The sequence below is a fragment of the Malaclemys terrapin genome, chromosome 1, assembly GCF_027887155.1.
Source record: "Malaclemys terrapin pileata isolate rMalTer1 chromosome 1, rMalTer1.hap1, whole genome shotgun sequence".
Taxonomy (NCBI): domain Eukaryota; kingdom Metazoa; phylum Chordata; order Testudines; family Emydidae; genus Malaclemys; species Malaclemys terrapin.
Window position 1 is genome coordinate 2,411,058 of NC_071505.1, and position 25,677 is coordinate 2,436,734.

At 51.0% G+C, this 25,677-nt stretch overlaps 1 protein-coding gene across 1 annotated transcript in view; it reads right to left on the bottom strand.

Annotated features, from left to right (window-relative positions):
- The window catches only part of SND1 (staphylococcal nuclease and tudor domain containing 1), a 483,811-nt gene that overhangs the window by 385,346 nt on the left and 72,788 nt on the right, over nucleotides 1–25,677 (bottom strand). Inside the window, exon 10 of the mRNA XM_054040282.1 lies at nucleotides 24,977–25,090. Coding sequence (XP_053896257.1) covers nucleotides 24,977–25,090 — 114 coding nt within the window. The remainder of the gene's footprint in view (nucleotides 1–24,976; nucleotides 25,091–25,677) is intronic.

The following is a 25,677-nucleotide window of genomic DNA, read 5'->3' on the forward strand; positions in this document are numbered from 1 at the left end:
AAACACAACACTCCCCTCTTGTATGGTGAGCCATCAAACAGAGGCGAAGGCTGCAAGCTAACAGCCTGTTTGCACAGTTGAGCTGGTACACTAGCGTCACACCCAGACCAGCGCCTGTCAGAAAGACACCTGACCCTGCAGTAGAAGTCTCTGCAGGAACCACCTTAAATTCTTGCTGACGCAGGTAAGCAGCAACCCCAGCATGACTACGACAGGCATTCAGCTGAATCCCTTGCCATTCAGATGTTTTATCAACCCTCTGCTGATGCATGTCATTTTAAGATGCAGCTTGTGCTGGGTGTTGACCATGTTGTTGGTGGACTAATATATGGGCTCCCAACACCTGGATTAAATACCCTGGACTGGGCTCTCCATGGACATGGAGGGATGCACAGGTGTGTTCTGGGCCCTACAGTAGGTGCTTAACTTGCTGGTTTAAGTGGCAAAGGGGACATTATGGTGATGTGCTTGGATAGGGCCAAGGACTATCACCTTGCATCCCTGAAATCCTTTTCAGTAAGCACTGGTGCAGCCCCTGCCCCCTAACCCCCACCCCATGACACTGGACTCACCTAATCCAGTGGCAGTGAGTTCAGAGACTACCTATCAAATTTTATTTTTTTTAAATCAGCCACAGAATCCGCTCTCAGCCATGGAGGGAATGGACAAAAGGCTCCTGATGACACCACCTCGAGTGCCTCACCAGGAAGGACACCTGCTACGCTAGGGCCAGATAAGATTAACCTAGCAGCCAGAGGAAGCATCCATGCAAAGTCACAGGGTGAAGCCAACACAGGGTGTGTCCTGAGAGTTCCCTGAGTGCAGATGCCTCCAGCCTAGGACAGAAAGGCCCCAGGTGTCAACAGGCAGGTTACTGAGCTGAAATGCTGGCCTCAGCCCCTCCCAAGGGACTATCTGTATCCTTATAAACCAAGGCCTGGTGGACTGTCCCCCAGCTTTCAATTGTGACCACAAGTCTAGAACAGCCTGGAAACTGCTGTGTCTACAGCAGCTCCATAGGTTTATCCTCCTGGATTCCCAAGAGCTTGACATGTCCTCTCAGAGCATCTTATGGTCCAGACAGGACTGCTCCGAGTTGGACTCTGCCTGAGGCTCCCCCATTCCCCACGGCTACCCAGGCACTGTCATATTAAAAAATCCCTAAGGGAGCAAGAGAAGTTTTCTAACACCATTGCCAGTGGAGGGGGGTGGGGGTTGCACTCCTGCAACTCACACAACGATGTATCCCTCCAGGATGGAGGCCACATGGAACATCTTCACTAAAGACACTGCCTTTGAAGACATGGGGTCATATCCTGAGCCTGAATATTCATGGGCTACTCAATAAGGTTTGCAGAACCTTCACTGTAATGGCAAGACACCAGTTCTGCAGTTCAGTGATCTGGCAGAATCATAAATACTCTTTAATTTTGTACAATTTAACCATCAAAAGATAACTCACTTTAGCTTCTCACTGAGTTCAAGGGTCAAAATGTCATTCCTAGATCAGCATTCTAGTGCTCACCCAATGCTCAGACCAACTCAGCAATGTTAGTTATAGCTTCAAAATACAGAATGTCAAATCCATCCACCTCAAACACAGACGACACCACTCAGGAAAGGCTTTATGGTTGCTGCCTCCACTCCATTGTAGTCCCTGGAAAAAGGCTAGAAGACCTCACCTCTGAAGACTGGTTACAGAACAGCTCACAAGTAAAGCAACGAGGACGTCTCTTGCACATTAAAGGAGTGCTCTCACAGCCAGGTAAGAGCGCTATCGCCAGAGATACAAGTTGGCAACATGTGCTTGGAACTTCCTGTGAGCAGACGACAACTAAGCACTAACTGCTACCAAGGCAGTGTCAGAACAATAACAGAGCAACACTTTTCAAACTGAAAGTTATTTTTGTAGGAACTAGTTTAACATAACCCAGGACTTACTGCCACAATGCGTCGCTCAGACCAAAAACTTAATTTCTGAAAAACGGAACTCTGCACACAACACATGCTAGAGAGGTCCAATTCTTGTCAAAGGGACAGAAACCCTTCTGTTTCAATGTATAAGCTAAACGCTAAACAGGGTTAAAAAAAGACACTTCCTCAGGGCAGGTTACCATTGTTGCCAGCTACAGAGGTCCTTGAATTTTCCTCTGAAGCATCTTGGGCTCGCCAGGATCAGACAGGACACTGGGCTAGACAGATCATTTGTCTGAACCAGACTGGCAATTGCTCCACTCTTCAGTAAACCTCAGTGAGCTATTAGACCTTCCTGTGCTTTACAAATTGCTCCCAATTAAATATCGCTGCTTCCACTTTTATTACAATGCTTGTCATCTAAGAACAGCAAAGCACTTCTCCAGTTGGTCAGGTATTAATATCCATTCTCCACCATGCCAACTCAGGCACTCAGAGGCACAGAGAGATTAAGCAACCGATCAAAGATCACAAACCTGCCGCACAAGCATGGAGCAAATGCATGAGTCCTGACTTCTAGTACCCATCTCAGTGTGGATAGGGAAAGCTGCACTCAGATGGGCTCCTAAAAATGCAAACCCCTGGCAACACTCTGCAGGGAGGGTAAAGGACTTGGCTTCCCAGCCGGGACATACAACACTTGAAGAGATCAGTGTCTAGCCATGCAAAGATCTTCCATCAAAAAAAAAAAAAAAAAGCTACAGCAAAAATACAAGGTAATGCCAGCATGGGGTCCATGCAGCTTTTTGGCTAGTCTGCCATCAGCTCAGTGCTCTGTATTGCACAATTACATACATTTCTATGTAATTTTGCTTCTGAACAGTTTCCTAAGTAATAAAAGGTTTTAATAGTATTCAATCCAGGGTTACCTATTAAGCTGTCAGCATCTCCTCCCAAGAGTGCTGCAGGGAACTCCTATGGCACAACACACTGAACCGCGACACTGGAAACCCCAGGAGTACACGGCGGCAAGAGCAGCCAAAGGGGAAGGAGAGGCGAGGTGGTTCAATGGGGAGGGCTCAGGAGACCATTCCCAGGTCTGCCACGGACCCTGCTGGGTGACACCTTGGGTCAGTCTCTCTCCAGCTTGGCTTCCCCCTCCCACATTACGGTCTAAGCAGACAGAAGCTCTTTGGGGCAGAGACTCTCCCTGTATTCGTACAGCACCTAGCACAACCGCACATCCATCTCTAGACACTTCTGTAACAAACGACTCTACACTGTCTGCCGGGGCTGGACTCGAAAGTCCCACTACCTTACATGGAACGCCTGACTCTGAAAACCCAGGGCCTACTGACTATATCCTTGCAAGCTATTAGTAGCACCTTTCAAACAAAGATGTCAAAGCTGCTTGTCAGCTCCATTTTACTTAGTGCAGAAAGGTTAAGATGACTTGCCCAAGTTCAAACAGTGAGTCAGCAGGAGAATGGGGAATAACAGGGCTGAGACAGTCAGACATTCACACACACCCCTTACCTTTTAGGGAAATTCTGACTTTAAATGCTGCAGAAAGCGAGCAGTAGAACTAGTGATCAGCTTCAACACTGCCCAGTGATTAGTCTCACACATCACCCTGTGAGTGACCTAGAGTGGTGTCTTCGCAGTCAAGCGCCATAATCAAATGCCTAGTGCCTGCTTGCTGACCACAGAAAGCCAGGGAGTGCAAGGGAGAAGGAAATGGTTGAGAGTTATGCAAGCTAATCGTTTTTACACTAGAAAAAGCATTCTACCGCAAGGTCTGGGAAACAGGTTGTAAGAACATACTGACTTCACATGCTGACTTCCTGAAAGCTACTCCAGCTTCTATTCAATATTGATCAGGCTACTGTTTAGTGCCATCGTCCCTTCTGGCTCCCCTTAAGCACACCTCACCGCAGCCGATACGAAGAATGCATTAAGAGCATATGCATCAGCACTTTGCATTTTACACTGCGATGCTCTGAGGACTGAGCTGGGCTTGTGGAGCCTCACATCCAAGCCAGCAGCAATCAGTTCTGTTACATGATACATGGATGAGTTACTGTGATCCTTGTAACTGTAATTTAGTGGAGATGAGACACTGATGAGTTCGTGGCTTTTTTTCTCATTAATCTTTTATTGCTCTGAGTTGCGTGCTTTTTGTACTACAGCTCCTGCTCAACAAATAGGGAAACAAGACACTCGCTCAGACAAGTGGGCCTCAGCCTCGCAGACTATCCCTTTGCCATGAGAGACACCAACCAAGCATCTGTCACACACAGGAGCCTTACTATGGGCTCAAATAAAGAAGCAGTCTCAACTCCAACAGCCTTGAGCAAAACTTGGCTAAGTCATTAAGAGGCAGTGCGGAAAAGACAACTGGCTTCTATCTAGGTACTATCTGGAGCACCTCACACTCTAGTGGAGTTTAGGCAGCATCCCGGAGAGGCAGGGGACGATCCCCATGTTGCAGATTGGGAACAATGTAGCAATCTACTCAAGCTCACACAGGGAGTCAGGAATCGAACCCAGGTCTCCAGAGTCCCAGTGCTATGCCCTAGCCGCGAGAAGGCTGTAAACACCAAGAGTGGCTCCAAAGAAATTAAACAGAAGCAAAAGCTAGAAACTAACTGAAGAAAGGCAAGCTCGTGATCTTCCTGATGAGTTTGTTTGCTAGTGGCATAGTGTCCCAAAGGAAACCCTCTCACTTGAGGCATTTAAAAATCAAGTGGAACAAAGGGATGCTGGGGAACAATCCCATCTAGGAAGGCGTGAGGGCTAGGTGCAAGTCAAGTGAGTTCTGCAACTAATGTGTAGGATTCTTTGAAGCCACATGCATGTGCACAATAAGGAGAATGGAGGCAGATCCTCCACCACTGCACCCTGGACATTATCAGAAGGAGAGAAATGAGTGCAAAGTTCCAGAGACAGGCTCCTAATTTAATTACTGCTTCTGATAATTCCCCCCTTCTGCACTCCACTTTGTAGGCAAATATTAAAAAAACACTCAGCCTTGCGGACGGTCCTCAACTCAAAAGGCTGGATTTCTAGGGAGCAGACTAAGGAGCCTCAGTCTGTCAGAGCCAAGCACTTCCTTTACTTACATAGCCTCCAACAGCACACTCACAGCTCTGCCTCAGATAGCCTCGGTTGGACCCAATACAGGAATTTACTTCATATATAAGTGAACAAAACTACCATTGCCCCTTTAAAGAGAGACAGGAGGGGGTAGTAAAAGGGATCGAGATAAAACGCAGCATCAAAGCCAAGCTGGAAAGCTCTAAGCCACAGGCAAAGGAATCCAGTTGGCTGCAATGAATTGTTACTGAGCATGTAAATAGTCTGGCTGTGGCTAGAGGGAAGGGAACATGCAGGGGAACTGGGGGCCACATCTAGGTGGGGGACCCTCAACAGCCCACTTGCGCTCCAGAGCGGGCAAACTCCCCCAGGGAGGATGAAGGTAAAGGAGCCCTGGGAGCTTTCAGACCTGCCAGTTTTTCGGAGAAGAGCTCCACAGAATTCCCAGGCTGCCAGAAACTTGAGAAGCCAGCCACACACCAACTGCACATGGAAACAAGGGTAGTGCGAGGCATTCTGGGAACTGGTTACAGGGATGTGTGCAAAGCAAAGGTGCACGAGAAGAAGATGTGAGCGGTGAGGAGGTGCGAGTACAGAACAGCATCGTGGGAGGCCTAGCTTAGGCTCAGTGCAGATCTAACAGGAGAGGGGAGGCAAGGCTAAGGCCTGGTCTACACTACAGTTAGGTCGAAGGCACTTCCGTCGACCTAATTATGTCAGCGTACACACTACAGCCTTGACCCGCCAATGTCAGTGCCCTGCTACACCCACATAAGCCCCACACCTCTCGTGGAGGTGGAGTTATATTGGTGTAGTTTGGGCAACAGTGTCTGTGTAGACATTGCAAGTTACTCACATTGGCTGTTGGCTATCAAAGCCGCTCACAGCTCAGGCTGTCACCAGGGGCGGGGAGGGGGTGCTCAGGCACCAGACTGCACCCAGGAGCCTTGGTAGCTGCCGTGCTTCTGGCAGGGAGCAGGGCGGGAGAGGGGGCAGACAGGCTCCCAGCACGGAGTGGGGAACTACATGGAGCTGAGAGCCCGGGCTCTCAGCCCACGCCCTACCCACCCCTCTTAAGTTGGTGGAAGCACCCCGACAGAAGGAAGATAGTGTGGACATGAACCACCGCAGTGGCTATAAAATTGACCTAACATAGGTGGGCTTCAGTTTGTCGTGTAGACATGCCCTAAGGCTAGGATCCCTGAGGCCACCTAAGAGATGCTTTGAGAGGCACTGAATGCTGCCATTGGCAACCAACTGGAGACAGAGGCCTAAACTAACTGGCCAGAGGAACCATTAACATTTAAATGTACCAAGTCAGTCCCAGATTCTACTTGCCATCTGACTCAGCCATGATTACTTCTACTGTCATCTCAATAACTCCTGAGGGTTTTGTAAAGCAAACCAACCACAACTTACAAGTCAACGCAACCTCAGAACAGCATACCTGAACCTTGCCTTTCCAACAGGCTGCAGAGAACGGGAGCGATGAGTCCTTATTGTTCTGGGAAACAATCTTCTGTGAAAGAACCAGGCTTTGCATTAAGGTTTCAGGCTACTAGAAGCCCCAGTTAGGGTCAGGGCAGATTTAGGAAAAGCACTACAAACTGGATTATCTAGAGATAACAAGGGAGTTCTCATGTTAATTTGGAAGAGGCCTGAGAATTAAGCCTAATCCTTTTTTTTGGAAATAGTCTGAGACAGTTAAATAAAATCCAGCAAAAGGGAGAATTTGAAATGGTCACTGTCCCAGGACTAGATCGGAACGGATTCTTGTGACCCAAATGCTTAAGACACCAGAAGGGGTGAAGCTTCCCCACTTGTTAAACGGAATAAGGGCACTGCCAAGTGGCTGCTGTGCTGCCTAATGATTGCATGTTTTAAAGAATTGATCCTCAGATGCTGTTAACAAGATCTTATTTGCAGTAACAAGTCCTAGGATATGACAGTTCACAATAAGAAAAGCCTGTTTCCTGAGGTAAATGCCTTGTAATTGTTAAAGTCGGGTGTGAGCTGATCCGATCTGAATAGCTATTTTTAAAACCTAAGAGGAGGATAAATCAGCAACCTCTGAACATTTCAGGAGACATGGAAGGGGGTGTGTTCGCTATCCCAGTCAGCTAGCTAGTGACCAAACTTTTCAAGTCCTCTAATAAGCAGCCTCAATAGCTGCAAAATATGTTAACCTATGAAGTTACATGGCATTTGAAATGGGACCTAATTTTACCATGAGAGTTAAATGGCATGAGAGCTCCCAATGGATTCACAGCAGATAGATGCAGCAGGCTAGCACTGCCCAGACACTTTCTGGTCCAATGTAGTCTAATAACTCAGCACAGCTGGGTGGAACAGGACTCTGGGTTCTAGCCACAGCTCTTCCACTGATTGTGTGTGGTCCCAGATGAGTCACCTGCCCACCCTGTGCTTCCGGTTTTCCATCTGTAAAGCTGGGATAATGCTAACCTACCATTAAAGATCTTCTGCCAGGTATTACCATGGGGGTGGAGCCCATTCTGCATTGTGGCACTGCTGAAGGAAGCCAGCAGGAAAGATGCATATATATTATTTATAATATATATAAAAAGAGCTTCTAGTTGCACATAAATATCTTCATAATCACCAAGTGACAGCAAAGGGAACAGAGAGGAAGTATGGCAGTTTAATGGGGTTTGGGTAAAATATTACTCTTTCTAAAATTTGCTCAAGTGTGGCAGAGACTATGGGCTGAAACTATAAAAAATGGCAGAGAGAAACTAATTCTTTTGCAGAACCACAGGGAAGCAGAATAAAATAGATAAAACCACATGCAAACAGAAGAGAGTGAAATATTTCAGTGCCCACCCATCCCTGTGCTGTTCAGGAGAAACTCACCTTTCCCCCAAATGCTGCTGCCTTTTACTCTTTGCCTTTCAGCAGCTAAGCAGCAAAAAGTAGGGAGCTGAGAAAAGCCAAAAGCAGGACACAAAGGTCATTCTCCACTGAACGATGGGACAGATGAGGAATTAGACAGAACCCTTGTCAGGACTAAATACCAGCACCTTTGGGGCTGCATGTCTGCCACCATGCATCATGTGAGATGGGGAAGTCTAGCAGAATTTCACTGTGCGTTATCTTAATGCAGCCGCCCCTCAATCAACCTTGGGATCTCCTTGATCCCTTCTTGGAGCAGGATATTTCCTGCTCAGCTACAGGGTGGCAAGATGTGTTTTGTGAAGTAGCTGCCTACATATGGCATTGCCTTAGCACTGATCATTCCGTTTATGTACAATCAAGCCTCATTATTCTCCTTGTTTTGCAGATGGAGAAGCTGACAATTTAAGAGACTTGCCCAAGGTCACATAGCAAGTCAGTGGCAGAGGGAGGAACAACCTTGGAGTCTTTAATCCCCAATTTCACAGCACCTCAGTCATCTTTAGACCTTGGCAGGTGAGCTGACCAGTCCATGTCATATATAAAAGACGAGCCACCATGCCAGCCAATAATCCACAAACCCAATGTTATTTACCCCTGCTGTTCTGTCCAGATCAAGTTCCCTGCATTAGTGAGAGAAGAAAATATCCTACTTTCAAATAAAAAAAGGCAATGGATGCCCCCCACCTCTCCTCAGTTTTTCCTCTACATCTGGGGCCCATGTGTTTGGCTTTTCCCCTTCCCAAAGCATTACCAATTAAGATAACAATTTAGATAAATTGTGGGATCGGAGCAGGATTTGTATTGCTGTTGCATCAATTGTGCAAATGTCGCTTTCTAGAACATAAAACTGTTAACGAGATGCTATAATTTAGCTGTCCAAGGGAATGAGGATCTGATAAAAAAGTTGAATTAAAATCAAGTTTCCACTGAACATGGCAGTGAGATAAGCAGGGTTTGGTTAAAAGAAACCTAAAAAAGGGATCCCAGCTCCCTAGGCTGGAAGCACGTGTAGGCAGGGACACATCAAAATTTTATGCAGCATGACTATCAAATCTATACCCAGCCCACCTGCCTCCCACCCTCAATACTTTGCGAGGTCAAGAGGAAGAAAATGAAGTCAGTGGGACAATACACATTGACCCAGAATAGCCACTTACAGAGAGCTCTTCCGGGGCTTCCACCTCCCACCAAGATGTCTATTAACTAGATCCAGCCATCTCATTATGCAGCATTAAGTGCTCATTTGTGTCAGATGGAAACAACTCCTTGAGCCACAGCCTATGACAGAATCTAAAGTCAGTGTCCAAACCCTAAGGCTCTGCCTCATGCATGGCAAATTTAGGGCTCAGTTCACCACCGGTGGAGGGCGGAAACATAAGGTGTAGCATAAACAGAGCTCTTGCCTCCATCACCACCACCACCCATGAAAAATTACAGGTTCAAGCTCTGTTCGTGCTGCTAAAATCCTGGCCATACTATGGCCCCACCGACATAGGAACGTGCCTAAGCACGTTCAAGGATAGGGGAGGTCCCTACACATTCCAACTGATGTACAAAGGTCAGCTCATAACATCTTTCAGTACACAAATGGGCTCACTGACCCCACACTTCCACATTCAAAAGGCTTAAAATAGGTGGCTGAGAGGCCTGCCTGCCTGTTTCCAGGTAGAGTATGATGTGTCAATTTTAACCTATGAACCCCTAAATGCTTTGGTACTTTGCTACCCCCATGTGATACCATTGCAGCTGGGATCAGCAGAGACATCAGCCCCTTTCGCATTAAAGGAAAGGGGGTGCTATTATAGAGTTCCCCCCCAGGCTTGGTCCATCAGGGCTTTTATTGGTTAGCCACCCAGGTCTGCCACGAACCCAGGGCTTTTTGAGAAAGCTGGTGGTCATATGGGGAGGCTGTCTGGGGTTTCTCAGTATAGCAGGCGCACACATAGCAAACAGAGAATTCCTGGTATTTTCTCACCTCTAGGTATTTGTAAGAGCAAATTGCAGGGAGAGACCCTACAATAATAAATTGCAATAGTTATACTGTAGCTAGAGAAGTGGCATCAACCCCAAGACGTCAGATTCTTCCCTGGTTGCCAAGAGGAAAAAATATACTAGCAACAACCACCACGCATATACAACTAGGGGGGGCAGGAGAGGTCGATATCTAGAGGCCATGATCCTATACCCGGTGATGCTGCTAGAAAGCCCGCAGCTACTGGACCATGGACACGCTCTTTCTCAAGGACTCTCCAAGCACATGATCAGAGGGGATGTGAAAATGAGGAGTGGGGTGGTGAGTTATTGACGAGACTTGCCTCAGAGGAGAACTCATCTCACAAGGGAGACAGCTGCCCTACCAGGGCTCGTCACTGTGCCGTGGCATCAGAGCTGCACCTGCGGACCCAGCATACGGGCAGTGGGGAGGGTGCAGTTTCATCTGAATATATTATGTTCCTTGACAGACAAGCAATAGAGATATTAAATGCTATCAGCTCCTGCACTCAGAATTCATTTCGCGCTGGGTGATGAAGGCAGAAGATGAAAAGCTGTAGGATTTTATTACACTGAATTTTCAGTTTGTCAGTTTCCATCTACTGTATCAGGTGCCTAGGGACCAATCTGCATTCTGTTGGATGGAGATCTCGCTCCCCAGCACGGCTCTACTAACTGTTCACCACCTACTCGGTTTTATGGAGCTCGAACAACAACAACAAGCCAGAAAAGCTGTTAGAATTGATGCTGCTGAAGGCTTCCTCGAGCGAGGGTGCCTGCATTTTGCTGAACTGGCTTTTCAAGCCATCGGAGTACTCAGTCCGACGTTCACCCAGACAGCACTAGCTCTGTGCGTGCCCAGAGAGCCACTTCAGGGAGCCTTTGAACTTGTGTGCACAGGCATACTGAACTCTGCAGAAAGAAGGTAGGGAGCAGCTCCCTGATTGCCAAGACTGGACCGCGCTCAAGGGAGCTACCAAGAGTAAGCACAGACTATAAGAGTGCTGCTGTGGCCCAGACAGGACTAGCCCTTTGGAATAACCAACCACCAACCCAATAAACCACACAATACATTTAGCCTTAACCAGATCCTTCCCACCTGTCCTGAGCACTTTGCTTGTAGCTAGTATCCCCTACCCTGCCTCTGATTTTGGTCTTTAAGATTAAGTCTTTTGGTTCAGGGACTGCACATGCTGGTTTGTAAATCGAGCCCAGATCCAGATCGGGAAAGCGGTCCCACAATGGAAGCAACAAAATAAGCTCCGCAGAGCAGAATCTTCATATACCTGGGCAGCACATTATAGGAGCTTCCACAATAGAAACATACTGCCCCAGAGTGCTAGCCATCCTGTAGATCCAGCCTACTCCAGAGGTAATGCCAGCCAGTAGCCTCTAGGACCTGCTCTGCAGGGGGGTCCTCCGAGCCGAAATCGAGTGTCTTACATGTGCTGCCAAGGGAGATATGGAAGAGGTGCCAAAGCTCCGCTCGAAGGGGACAGGGCATTCTGGTCAGCAGGGGCCGGTCGCTAAGACTGACAGCAAGTGGAGATGGGGAGACAGAAGAAGTGTGTAGCATGCAACACAGCCCAGCCCGGCACATACATACTGGGGATGCCAGTTACGGTAAGTGGCTTTGAAAGCTTCCCCAGTCTGGAAAGCAAGAACAAACCATTAACTTTTTAAAATTGAAATGAAGCCAGAGTCCTCACCTGGCAAACTCATGGCAGGGCAGTTGCATTCACATCCTGCCAGAAAACACGCTAATCCCATCACTGAAAGTTGCTGTCATCCCATAGAATAGATGGTCATTAGCAGCCACATCTGAGCCACATGTTGCCAGTTTATGTTGCAGACTCCTGCAGGCAGGGGCCGCGTGTTCTGTCCATGTAGAGCACCCTCTGAGAAACCTGATGCTGTTTGGAGAGAATTACTGAACTCCATTCCATTCAGGTTCTTCTACTGTGCCGTGGCCAGGGAGGATTTAATGTCTGGATTCAGCAACTGCTACAACATGATCTTAAAATGACATTTGTGAGGGTTGGTCACATGGCAGCATACTGACTAAAGGACTGAAAATGTAACGATAAAGGGCAACAGCCAATTAGTGTAGGTGGCCAGAGGGGCACCACAAGGACCTGGCTGAGGTCCCACCTTATTTAACCTTAACGACCTGGAAGGAGGGGGTAAACACCCCATTAATTACATTCACAGGCAATTAGGCAGCCATGCAAGCACCACTGAGGCTAGAGAAGTCAAACAAAAAAATATGGGCAGGAAATAAATAAGATTCAACCTGTGCAAATGCAGGCTAATGCAGCTGGGGTAGAACTAACCCAAAGCACAGATGTGAGGGACACTTGCTGTGCAGTCACCTGATGTGCTGCTGCAAATTAGAGGTTACGCTGACAGATAGGGCCTAGAAGCCCATGCAATTGCAACGGCATGTGCAGAAACTCCTCACGGGGCAGGGAGAATACTGGCTCACAAAGCTCTGGCAGGAACTCTTGGTTCCTAAGCCAGCAGTCAGTTAAAAATACCAGCGAGAGGCAGGCAAAGGCGAGTTCAGAGAATAGCAGTGGAGATGACCAAAGCTGGAGGGATTTAATAGAAACAGGGAGCTCAGCTAGACATGGCACTGACCATAGCAGAGTGATGGCTGAGGGAGGAAAGTGGTAACAGCCCACCCTGTAGTGGGAGCGGAACAGACACCCAAATCAGCACCGCCAGGAGTTGCAGGATGAAATACCCAGGAAGTTTCCCTTACAGCAAGATGCAGGAGGCTGTGGAGGGTCTCCAGCGATAAGCGCTAAAGCCCCACTGCTCAAGGCACTTCAAACAATCAGATCGAAGCCTTGTAGAAGGCACCGTGGAGAACTTTCCCAGCCCATGGGGATGGATGCACAGGCCAGACAGGTATTTCCCCTCTAATTGCTATGACTGTCGCTCTCCAGTAGGCTCCATGTCTAGCCTGCCCCTGCCAAAAGCAGGAGCCAGCACTGCAAGGCAGAGGAGGATCAAAGTTATCTCAGAGGCCTCCCCTCAACCAAAGACTCCTCCCCCACCCCCTTTGAAATGGCCGTGTCTCTAAATGCAGCGACCACAATCAGAACCCTGCAGCCCAGGCTCAGAGTTATTGGAAATTATTCATCTCTGTAGGCATGAGGCTCCCAGTGAATTCCCAAGAGAGCAGCTGCTCCAGCGTTCACTCATTCTCACCTCCTGCTCCTGGCTAGTAACCAGATGTGCCGGTTTGCCCTGCACAGAGCTCAAGCTCAGAGGCCAGTGATTGATCAGGATCAGAGATTTGAAAAAGCTGGATCGATTTCATTTACTTCTATTACAGGAGGCTCCCCAAACCCATCAGCTGCACGGAGGCCCCCTTGTCCTGGGAGCGCTATGCACACGGAACAATGGTTTCTGCCCCGAAGAGCCGATAGTCTATTAACACACGATCCAGTTAAGCCATGAACGGCCCTAGGCCTTCTGACAGGAGCTAGATGACAAGAACGTAAGAACGGCCGTACCGGGTCAGACCAAAGGTCCATCTAGCCCAGAATCCTGGCTTCCCACAGTGGCCAATGCCAAGTGCCCCCGAAGGAAGGAACAGAACAGGGAATCAAGTGATCCATCTCCTGTTGCCCCTTCCCAGCTTCTGGCAAACAGTGTGATCTGCAGCTTACACTAAGAACTAGAGGAGTTTCCTGAAAAATTGCTATTTACTGAGCAAGCTGAAACGCTGCTCACTACGGCACACCACAGAGTGAGCACCACCCCTTAGCACAGCAGTTCCCATACTGTGGGTTGCGATCCTTCCCATGCTGAGCACATCCCTTTGCTCCACACACCTTGACTTGCATGTACGGTGTGCGCGAGGCCAGGATGCATGGCGGGCGCCATTCTGCTCCAGCAAATGGCATCCTCCACCCAGCATGACCTCGCCCTCACCATACAAGGTCATACTGTGGAGGAAATGGTGCCCTCCATGCAGCGTGACCTCGCACGCACAGTGCGTGCAAGGACACCAGTTTGCTCTTCAAACTGGCACCCTCCATGCGGTGTAGGGTGCTGGCAAGCAATACTTCATTCAAATGAGGTCATGCTAGCAAAGATTGGGAACCTCTGCCTGAGCAGCGTGCCATCTAAACAAAGACATGGGCCTGGTGACCCAGAGGATGAGGCAGGTAACAGCCCTTTATGACATGGGTTAGCCCTTGCGGGCCCTGAAGGGAGTTTTACAGAGGGACCCAAGGAGGAAGGGAGGAGCACCAAACACAGGCTACCTGCTCTCAGCAGTCCAGGCCGGTGGCAGAGGTAGGAAGCAGTAGGCACAAGCAGATGGGAACAGATTGAAGTTCAAGGGCTACTTGGCTGCAGGTAAAGAATGTCAATTGTGGGGAAGCAAATCATACAGACACGTGGGGGACTCAGCAGTGTCCTGGCTAGATGGCGATTCAGACCCGGGAAGTTTGTTGTTTTACACACCTAGATGCAGTGAGCATTAGGGTACAAGGGTCAAAACAGGTGTTTGCTCATATGGACGTATCTCAGAATCCCATCGTCTACGCTGCAGAGGTGCAATGTATAAAGGGACTGATCACTACCGCATTGCTGTCAGAAGCCGGGAAAGGGCCAGCACATTGGGTGAGAGCAAGAGGCTGTTTCCGGTTCTTGTGGCATGTTTTTAACCATACACACAGCACATAGATGCAACCTTTGGGATCTGGTCAGCCCTGTGCTTGTTTCAAATGGAGTCTCCCATCTGAAAGCAGCACGTACTGCTGGCCCCAAACCCTTGTATCAGGCCAGAGCTCCAGAGGTCAGCAGACATGTGCCATTGTGTAGGACACTGCATTTCCCAAACACACAGCCAATTGCAACTCCAGCTTCTGAGGCTAAACACACACACCCAAGCACTTTGAAGGGAAGTGGCAGCATAACGCTACCGGAGGGTTAGGACACAACGCAATCTGAGCCCTGACAGTGGGGAGAGAATCCTGCTTTTGATCGTGGACCTTGATTTCAGGGCTGGAAGGGGTACGTTTAGAAGGTCACCTCAGCAGTAGACTTCAATCATCGGCAGACCAAGTAGAGATGAAGGAGGGGAGGACAGTGTTCCAGAAGAGTGGAAAGACATTAACCCCTGTGCTCTGGAGGACATGGTACTTTAAGTGAGGAAATAGAATTTTCAAATACATACAAAGGCGAAGCCTAGAGCTGACAGCACTGCCAGGATGTAACCGTTCTGCTGGTCTTCCGGGACGCCGAGGGGAAAGCAGGCTACTTAACAAGGACACTACACATTCTGCTCAGCAAGGCTGTGTGGCAGCATCTCAGGGGCAGCGTGATGTCCCAAGCTCAGCTGGGGAGCTACCTCACAGGACAGGTCTGCAGGGCACTGGGGCTGTCATGATGCCATCTGTCACCAGTGCTACCCTGGGACAGGTCAACAAGCAAGGCCAATGTCAAGGGTCATGGTGAATTCTTCATCACTGAATTTTTAAATCAAGGTTGGAAGCTTCTGGAAGACCTGCTCTTGGAATTATTGTGAAGAAGTTCTATGGCTCGTGTTACACAGCAGGTCAGACACATTGGCCGAAATGGTCCCACCTGGCTGTGTGATCTATGAAAAGTGAGCTCCCCCTACCAGTCAGCTCCTGGCACTCCATGCCCTCTAACCTGGCCACATTTCCCTCCTGCAATGTAAATGGGATGCTCAATTCACCAGGGCGCAAAGGAAACAGCAGGCGGGACCATCTAATCTTGGAAGTTATTCACGATTCCATGCATACAAATTAATGCAACATTGCAGAAGTCAGGAATTTCCAAGTGCTGGTTCCCACAGCAACCCCAACTCCACCCGCTAAACACACGTAGGATTTTGGATGTTGCCTGTTTTGCCTTTATATATAGGAGAGCTCGAGCGCGCGCACACGCGCCAGGTAGGGCTCCCCTAATTGCACCACACTGACCAGGGAGTGTATGCAGAGCAGAGGCTGCTACAGGAAAACAAATTCTTAACTTTCAAGCATGTGAAGTCTTAACCTTAATGCAGCAGCATCATACTATGGAATAAATTCCTACTATGTGGGTTCGTCGCTAGAGAATCACAACAGCCATGTGAATAGGTGACCATACTCAGCTACAAGCACTAAATGCATTTGGAATTTAGAGTTTACTGTGAGGCCCTTGGGAGCAACTAGAATATAAAAGACATGATCCCTGCTCCCAGGAACTTACAGACAAGATGCAACAAGGGGGAAACAGGGCAGAAAAGACTGTTACTTACCTTCTGTAACTGTTGTTCTTCGAGATGTGTTGTTCACGTCCATTACACATTAGGTGTGCGCGCGCCGCGTGCACGGACGTCGGAAACTTTTTCCCTTAGCGGCTCCCGTCGGGGCCCCCACCTTCCCGCCAGAGCGGCGCCGCACTCCAGGGTATATATATCCCTGCCGACCCGACCCCTCCGGTTCCTTCTTGCCGGAGACTCCGACAGAGGGGAAGGAGGGTGGGAAGTGTAATGGATGTGAACAACACATCTCGAAGAACAACAGTTACAGAAGGTAGGTAACCGTCTTTTCTTCTTCGAGTGATTGTTCATGTCCATTACACATTAGGTGATTCCCAAGCTTACCATTGGAGGTGGGAAGGAGTCAAGGTACAACTGACTGTAACACAGCCCGGCCGACCATCGCGTCCTCTCTGGTCTGATGATGGATCGCGTAGTGGGCTGTGAACGTATGTATGGACGACCAGGTGGCTGCCTTACAGATCTCCTGGATCGGGACCTGCGCCAAGTAGGCCCTTGAGGACGCTTGGGCTCTAGTCGAATGGGCCCGGATCTCCGGGGCCGGAACATTGGCGAGTTCATAACAAGTGCGTATACAATGCACAATCCATGCCGACAAGCGCTGTGTCGAGATAGGCAAGCCTTTCATACGTTCCGCAATCGCAATGAACAGCTGAGGTGTTCTGCGGAACGACCTGGTCCGCTCCAGGTAAAATGCCAACGCCCTTCGGACATCCAGGGTATGTAGGCTGCGGTGGTGAGGGTCCGTATGGGGTTTTGGGAAAAACACCGGTAGGCAAATGTCTTGCCCCATGTGAAACTGTGATACCACCTTTGGGAGGAATTTGGGGTGCGGCCTAAGTTGCACCTTATCTTTATGGAACACCGTATAGGGTGGTTCCGACGAGAGGGCCCTCAATTCCGATACCCTTCTGGCCGACGTGATGGCCACGAGAAACGCCACCTTCCACGAGAGGTGCGTGAGGGAGCAAGTGGCCAGGGGCTCAAAGGGAGGACTCATGAGTCTATTTAGGACTAGGTTCAGAGACCACGTCGGAACCGGCGGGCGTGAGTAGGGAAACACCCTTTCCAGCCCTTTGAGGAATCGGGCCACTGTGGGGTTGGAGAATACTGACACTCCCAACTCTCCCGGATGGAAAGCCGAAATAGCGGCTAAGTGAACTCTAATTGAGGCGGGCGCAAGCCCTTGATTCTTAAGGTGCAGTAAATAATCCAAGATGGACGGGACCGAGGCCTGTAAGGGTTGTATGCGTTGAGGCTCACACCAGTGGGAGAACCTTTTCCACTTCGCCAGGTATGTTGCCCTTGTAGAGGGCTTCCTACTATTAAGGAGGATTTGCTGAACCTGGTGAGAGCACCTGTGTTCTGCATCGTTCAGCCAGAGAGATACCATGCTGTGAGATGAAGCGAGGACAGGCTCGGGTGGAGTAGGCGACCTTTGTCTTGCGTGACTAGGTCGCGATGGAGGGGAAGGGTGATTGGATCGGCTATGGACAGTTCCAGCAGGGACGTGAACCAATGCTGGCGAGGCCAGGCCGGGGCAATAAGTATGATCGTTGCCCTGTCCCTGCGGGTCTTGAGAAGAACCTTGTGTATAAGTGGAAATGGAGGAAAGGCATATTTTAGGCTCCCTCCCCATGGGATCATGAAAGCATCTGCTAATGATCCCGGGCTGAGTTTCTGGAACGAGCAGAACTGAGGGCATTGGCTGTTGTCCCTGGCGGCGAATAGATCCACCCGGGGAAAACCCCACCTCCGGAAGATCGAATGCAGGACGTCTCCTCTCAGCGTCCATTCGTGCATTTGGTAGGATCGGCTGAGGCGGTCTGCTAAGCCGTTTTGAATTCCCGGAAGATACGTCGCGATGAGGTGTATCGCATGGGCTATACAGAAGTTCCATAATAGGAGTGCCTCGTGACAGAGGGGAGAAGACCGGGACCCGCCCTGCTTGTTTATATAGAACATGGCGGTAGTGTTGTCCGTCAGGACTGCCACGCTGTGACCTTTTAGGGAGGCGTGGAAGGTCTGGCAGGCGAGGCGAACCGCTCTTAGCTCCTTCAGATTGATGTGAAGCAGCTTGTCCTCTTTGGACCACAGCCCTTGGGTCCGCAGTTCCCCCAGGTGCGCCCCCCAACCCATGTCTGATGCATCTGTCACTAACGTCAGAGTGGGTTGTGGGGCAGCAAAGGGGATCCCTTCGCATACCTGCTGGCGATCGAGCCACCAGCGTAGCGAGCTGAGTACCTGGTTCGGGATCGTGACTACTTGATCCAATGGGTCTCTGTTGGGGCGATGCGTGTGGGCGAACCACAACTGTAAAGGCCGGAGCCTCAGCCGGGCATGTCTGACCACGTGTGTGCAAGCTGCCATATGCCCCAGAAGCTGCATGCAACACCTTGCCGTTGTCGTGGGAAATTTTTGTACCGAGCTTACGGCCCCGTGAATTGACATGAACCGTGCCTCTGGTAAACTCGCTCGCGCGGTTACCGACTCCAGGGTAGCACCTATGAAGTCCAGCCTCTGTGTGGGGACTAACGTGGATTTCGGCACGTTGACCCGGAGGCCGAGCTTGTCGAACGTCTGCAAGGCCAGCATTACGTGAGATCGGACTTCGGCCTCCGACCTGCCCGCGAGTAGCCAATCGTCCAGGTACGGGAACACACGCATCCTTCTCTTTCGAAGGAAGGCTGCTACCACGGACATGCACTTCGTAAACACCCGTGGTGCTGTCGCCAGGCCGAAGGGCAGGACCGTAAATTGGAAATGGCGCTGGCTGACGATGAAGCGCAGAAACCGCCTGTGGGCCGGATTGATTGCGATGTGAAAATAGGCATCTTTCATATCGAGGGCAGCATACCAATCCCCCGGATCCAGGGATGGAATAATAGTTCCAAGGGAGACCATACGAAAGCGCGTTTTGATCAGGAACCTGTTTAGATCGCGCAGGTCCAAGATAGGACGAAGGCCCCCTTTTGCCTTGGGAATCAGGAAGTATCTGGAATAGAATCCTTTTCCCCTTAGGTCCGGAGGGACCTCTTCTACTGCTCCTGCAGCGAGAAGGGTCTGTACCTCCTGTATGAGGAGTTGCTCGTGAGAAGGGTCCCTGAAGAGGGACGGGGAAGGGGGCGAGGAAAACTGGAGGGTATAGCCCGCCTTCACTGTGCGCAGGACCCAGCGGTCCGATGTTATGCACGACCAGGCCCGGTAGAAACGGGACAGACGGTCCTTGAAACCCAAAGGAGGATCCGGTATAGGGAGTGGTACGCTGTCCTCGGGCGTAGCTTCAAAAGCCTGGTTTATTTCCCGGCTGTGGCTTGCCCTGGCCATGATTCTGGCCCTGGTTAGGCGTATTGTTTCGTCTCCGCCTATTATCCCTGCCTCGACGGCGGTAAGGCTCGTGACGGGGCCGAGGGTGGTAATGCCTTTGCGGCGGCTGGGGTTTGAAGGGCTTACGCTGCGTCACCGGCGTGTGCATACCCAATGACTTAAGGGTCGCTCGTGAGTCCTTAAGGCTATGCAGCCTGGCGTCCATCTGGTCGGAAAACAAGCCCGAACCTTCAAACGGGAGGTCTTGCAGCGTGGTCTGTACCTCGGCGGGAGACCTGAGGCCTGCAACCACGCCGAACGCCTCATCACGACTCCCGATGCAATTGTTCTAGCCGCAGCGTCGGCTGAGTCTAGAGCGGCCTGTAAAGAGGTCTTGGCCACTGCCATTCCCTCCTCTACCAGGGCCGTGAACTCCTGATGGGCTTCAGGTGGGAGGGAGTCCTTAAACTTGGCAACTGATGCCCAGGAGTTAAAATTGTGTCTGTTTAGAATCGCCTGCTGATTGGCGATCCTCAGCTGAAGGCCTCCCGATGAATAGACTTTCCTCCCGAATAAGTCCAATCTCTTAGCTTCCTTGCCCTTGGGGGCAAGGAAGCTTGCTGGCCATGCCGCTCTCTCTCATTTACCGCCGAGACCACCAGCGAACAGGGGGACGGATGCAGAAAGAGGAAGTCAAACCCTCTAGATGGGGCGAAGTATTTTCTCTCCACGCCTTTTGCAGTTGGCGCACTGGAGGCCGGTGTTTGCCACACCGTCTTATAGTTGGACTGTACTGTCCGTATAATCGGGAGAGCGACTCTGGAGGGGCCCTCTGGGCTCAGGATATCGACCATGGGGTCGTCCTGCTCCACGGTCTCTTCCGCCTGCAAACCCAGATTGAGGGCCACCCGGCGAAGCAGGTCTTGATGTGCCCGATGGTCAATCGGGGGAGGGCCGGACACCAATGTGCCCGCAACTGCCTCATCTGGCGAGGAGGAAGAGGTCGGGGCCTTCTGCCCATCCTCAGTATCCTGCAACCCGGCCTCAGCCAATTGCTCCTCTGCGGCATGACCCGCCGCGTGGGATTGGGACGGTACCGTACTCGGTGCCAAGTCCCCTCTTTCCCGCTCCGGTGGTCTAGAGACCGTTGCCTCCCTATACGATGGCGGACGGTGCCGCGGGGAGCGGGACCGGTACCGGGATGGCCCGGATCTCGAGGCCCTCGATGGGGGCCCTTGTTGGTGGTAGGCCCAGGGCGTCCAGAATGGCCATTGGCTCGGCTAGCCCCATTGAGACTGTCCGTAGTCCCTGCTAGCCTGTGACCTACGGGCAACCCCACCGTATCGGTCTGAGTCAGTCCCCGAGACCACGGACGGTGACCTGGAAGGCCACGGTGGAGCCGTAGAATGATGCCGGTCCGATCTTTGAGAGTAGCGCCTTCGCGACCAGGACCTGGAATGGCGCCTCGTCGACCTGGACCTGGAACGGTCCCGGTGATCCCGGGACCGGGAACGGCTACGACTGGTCGGCCTTGGGTAACGAGCCGCCGATGCTTCGCGGTGCCGACTCGTGCTCGGTTGCTGAGTCGGTGCCGATCGTTTGTTGAAGCCCGACTGCTGCGGTGCTTCTTGCGCCGGGGGCAACCGGGAGTCCACCGAGGCGGAGCTCGACCGGGACCGGTCCCTGGAACGGTGCCGAGACGGCGACCGTGACGGGCGCACCATCGCCAGCTTGCCTCTGCGCAGCAGCATAGGCGGGGCGCCTTCAGCGCGTACTGGGGCCTCAACGGACAAGGCGATGAGGTCCTTAGCTGCCTCAAACGTGTCCGGAGTGGAGGGCTGTTCCACAAGTTCCTCTAGCCCTTCATTGTCGCTCGACGCGCTCATCCCGGGGCTCGACGGGCCCTTCGGCGCCGGAGCCACTACCGGGGTCCTTAATGAGGCCGTGTCGGCCTTAGGGGCACTCGAGGTCTTTACCGGTGCCGCCTTCTTATGCGGTGAGCGACCGCGGGCCTTAGGTTGGCCCTTCACTTTCGCCGGTGAAGACGATCGGCGTCGTGCCCTACCCCGCTGGGTCGGTGCCGCGGTCTTCGAGTGGCCCGCCAGCGCCGGTTCCCGCACCGAAGCCGGTGCGCTCCGCACGGAGGCAGACGGTGCCGTCGAAGTGGAGGGCTGTAACGCCGTCTCCATGAGCAGCTGCTTAAGGCGAAAGTCCCTCTCTTTTTTAGTCCTGGGCTTAAAAGTCTTACAGATTTTGCAGCGCTCTTTCTGGTGAGCTTCCCCCAGGCAACGCAGACACGAAGCGTGGGGGTCGCTCAATGGCATAGGCCTGCGGCACGTGGCACAGGCCTTGAAACCCTGGGCGTGTGGCATACCCCACCGCCCGGGGCCGGTGCCGGGGCTGAACAAACAACCCCAGCAGGAGCTTTAAGGACTCTAATGAGCCGTTAACTACTGAGTAACACTATCTTATAACTAACTGATAACTACTAGATAACTCTAATGACTATTGCTAAGGGACACTCTCAGACGAGAGACAGAGTTGTTCCAACGCCGCCACGGACGGTAAGGAGGAACTGGAGGCGTCGGGTCGGCAGGGATATATATACCCTGGAGCGGGGCGCCGCTCTGGCGGGAAGGTGGGGGCCCCGCCGGCCCGACGGGAGCCGCTAAGGGAAAAAGTTTCCGATGTCCGTGCACGCGGCGCGCGCACACCTAATGTGTAATCGACGTGAACAATCACTCGAAGAAGACTCTAAGGCTCCATCACCACAGCCCTTACATTTTACAGACAGGGAACAGAGTTAGACAAAGTCTGCGCCAGAGACAGGATCAGAACCTACTCCAGTGCCTTGAAACAGCATGGGTTAAGCAGGAAGCTGAGGAACGCACAGCTGTGTGTGTGAATTTCAATGCCTTCACATTAATATTAAGTGCTATGGTTCAGTGCACAGTGTTCTAGATACAGTTCATGCTTACTTACAAGAGGCCTCAAATGGAGATAGGTTCAAATGAGTGCAACTGGACTGGGTGTGCATAGTAACATTTCCCAAAGACCTCAGCATCAGGATTTTTAAACCAGCGATCGACACCTTGCTCTGATTAACGAGTCCACATGAGTGATGTTTTAAGTCAGATGAGCCAGAGAACAAGAGTTTGAAATATGCCCGAGGTCTCAAAAAGCCTGTCACTAACCCGGGGCTTCCAAAACCATTGGGCTGGGAACAATAAGAGACACTCCAGCCCAAGGGGTAACATGGGGAGCTCCAAGACCTTGTTTTCAGGCACGGATACGGAGCACTTTGCCAGCCCTAGCTACAGCACTGCTCTTAAGTGTAATGTTTACACAGAGCTCCATCTCTGCGGCACTTCACATGCAGCCTTCTGCAGTGCTAAAATCAAATCTAAGTATGGCTGTGGGTGCTGTAACCCTTTGACTGGAGAGATGAACACAAAACACTAAAGCAGAGAAGAGGCTGCACAGGAAGGCATAACTAGAATTGCACTGAAATGGGATTGTCTCAGTGGGGACACTTGTTCTATTCTCGTTGATATCTATTTTATACTGCTCTCATCACTAGTATCTGAGCTCCTTCCAGTGGTGCATTAAGCCACACCACTACATATCTGTCACGCAGGGTTTGTTCTCTAATCCGCTCCCCAAGGGCAGAAGTGTGCGCAGTGGAGTGTCTGCTTTAGTAGTTTGTTTGGGTTTTTGAAACAAGCGCACCTGTTGCTGTGTTTCTATCAAAGAAGGCCTTGCCCTTGGACTGGAAGGTAGTGAAGTTTGTGATGGTCTTTAGCTCCTGGGGAATTTCCCCTCCATCTCAGACCACCCCAGGGAAGGTTCTGTCTTCCACACAGACGAGCTTTACTCATATTACAGAGCATTCCCCTGGGCCAGAGAACCACAGTCAACCTCTTTTTTGGTATCCTGGGCTCAGACCATGGAGCATTTTGAAGGTAATGACCAAGACCTTGCACTTGATTTGAAGTTCAGCGGGAAGCCAGCGTAGAGCGCATAGGACAGGTGTGATACGTTTGTGGTAGCATACGTTGCTGAGTTACTACTAGTTGGAGTTTCCTAAGCGTGGAACGATTCATGCCTTGCTGTAGTCCAACTGAGCGGTGACAGGCATGAACAACTGAGCCAAGTCTTCGCCCACTAGGATGGCATGGGGACTCCCAGCCAACCAGAGAGGGTAGAAAGCATCACTTGCAGCTGCTGCGATGTGAGAGCTCAGCATCAGCAAGGAATCCAAAGGAACTCCTAGACTACAGACTGAATTGACCAAGTGGGGGTGTGACCCTTCAATCAAAGGAGACTGCACCATGGCCAACAACTCCTCAAAATACTTTCCTCTACCCCCCCAACCTCACCTCTGTTTTGCTCGGGTTCAGCTTCAACCGGCTGTTCTGGAGACATGATCATTTTCCCCCAGTTAAACAATAATCCCGTCCCTGTCTCCCTCCCAGTTGAAGGAACTCTGTTGCCATAGCCCTGCTGAGCAAGGGGAAGTAAGGAGGAAAAACCAGGAGGATTTAACATGTTCTCACTCATTCCCTCTGTAACATTGCTTGGATTTCTCATCTTTTAATTAAGAAATATTAGAGAAACAGCAGTGGAATAAAGACTGGTCGCTGAACTGATTGGGATTCTCTGGGTTCACCCATCGCTTGCATAGAACCCCTACAGACAAGCCATACAAGGAGCTAGGAACTTTGGAAAAGCGGGCTCCGTTGGAACTGTGCACACACCTGCTTATATCAACACCAGGGGTACGTTCCTCAACATGAGGAGAGCTCCTGGCGGTTTCCAGTTAACAGTGACGATATCCTGGGCTAGTCCTTTAACACCATTCAAGTAACACTTGGCAATTCTGTAGCACCTACCATCCCAGAGTCTCAAAGCAGTTCACAAACCAAACGGACTCCCTGTGAGTTAGACAGATCCCCTGTATGGGCACGGAGGGGCCACGGATACAGGTGGCAAGGGGCAATTGACTCACCCAAGGTCAAGCAGAAAGCCCTCTTGCTTTACCTTCTAGGCAGAGATCCTTCTCCATGAGAAAGAGGACGAAACTGAGCAAAGGGAGGTTACGCTGAATGTGATTGAAAACCTTATCCCAGAGCAAGTGGGTATGGCACGCTGGAACCCCTTCCTGTGGGGGTTCTGCAGCAGGTGCTCAGGAGACTACCTGCTTTCGGTAAGAGTCACCTCTTCCGTACAGCATCTCCCTCCACACACGGACACGGGCAGTCAGAACGGCAACACCCTCGCAGAATGGAGGTGCCAGGAGCAGCCAGAGGCTTTGCTCTGTCATGGGGGAACTCAGAAGCCATCCTGTGTTCAGGGATTCATCCCCTCCCCAAGCCTCAGTCCTAATTTACACTTGAAGTAAGTCACCTCGCCTGCAAACAGGGCACAGGACCAAAGGAACCTTACCTGGGTGCCTTCTCCTTCCAGTCTAGGTGGTCTGATGCTGGACAGATGAATGGTTTTGTAGTCTCCAGAGTTCAGCTTAACCACAATGGCATCTGCGTTTAGCACTTGCATCACCTAGAGATGAGGAGGAAGGTACAGAGATGAATATTGGTTGTGCACAAGCAGAGTCCAACATCTATCTCAGCTGCATCCAACCCCAGGTGCAAGGCCAGCAGCCTGCAGGTCCCAGCACACACGTGAACCCACCAGGCACCCACCTCACCGACATCGCCAAAACCAGCGCTGGCCTTCCTCAGCCCAGGCACTTCAGCCTGTAGGTGCTCGGCAACACAGTCCAGCCCCTAAGCCTGGTGAGGGTGACACTGGGCATAATACAGTCCCCAAAGGCTTTAAGAAGCCCCGGTACACTCTGGTTGCCATAGGGAACATGATGCTGAGTTAGAAAGGAGGTAGTAGGTGGCCGTGCTGTTCAATGTTCCTACCTGAGTGCCCCGAGGATTTGGCTGCGCTATTGGTTCTACAGGACTGGAACTCAGCCAGCCCGTGTCTGGCATACGCAGACAGCCCTGGCACTTTAAAAGCATGACAATGCCAGGGTTGGCCATGACCCTGCATAAACTTTGCCACCTCAGGGACTGGCCCCTTCTCCTATTAATGTCGGACACCGGACTTCTCACCCACAGCAAGGCAATCAGGAGGAA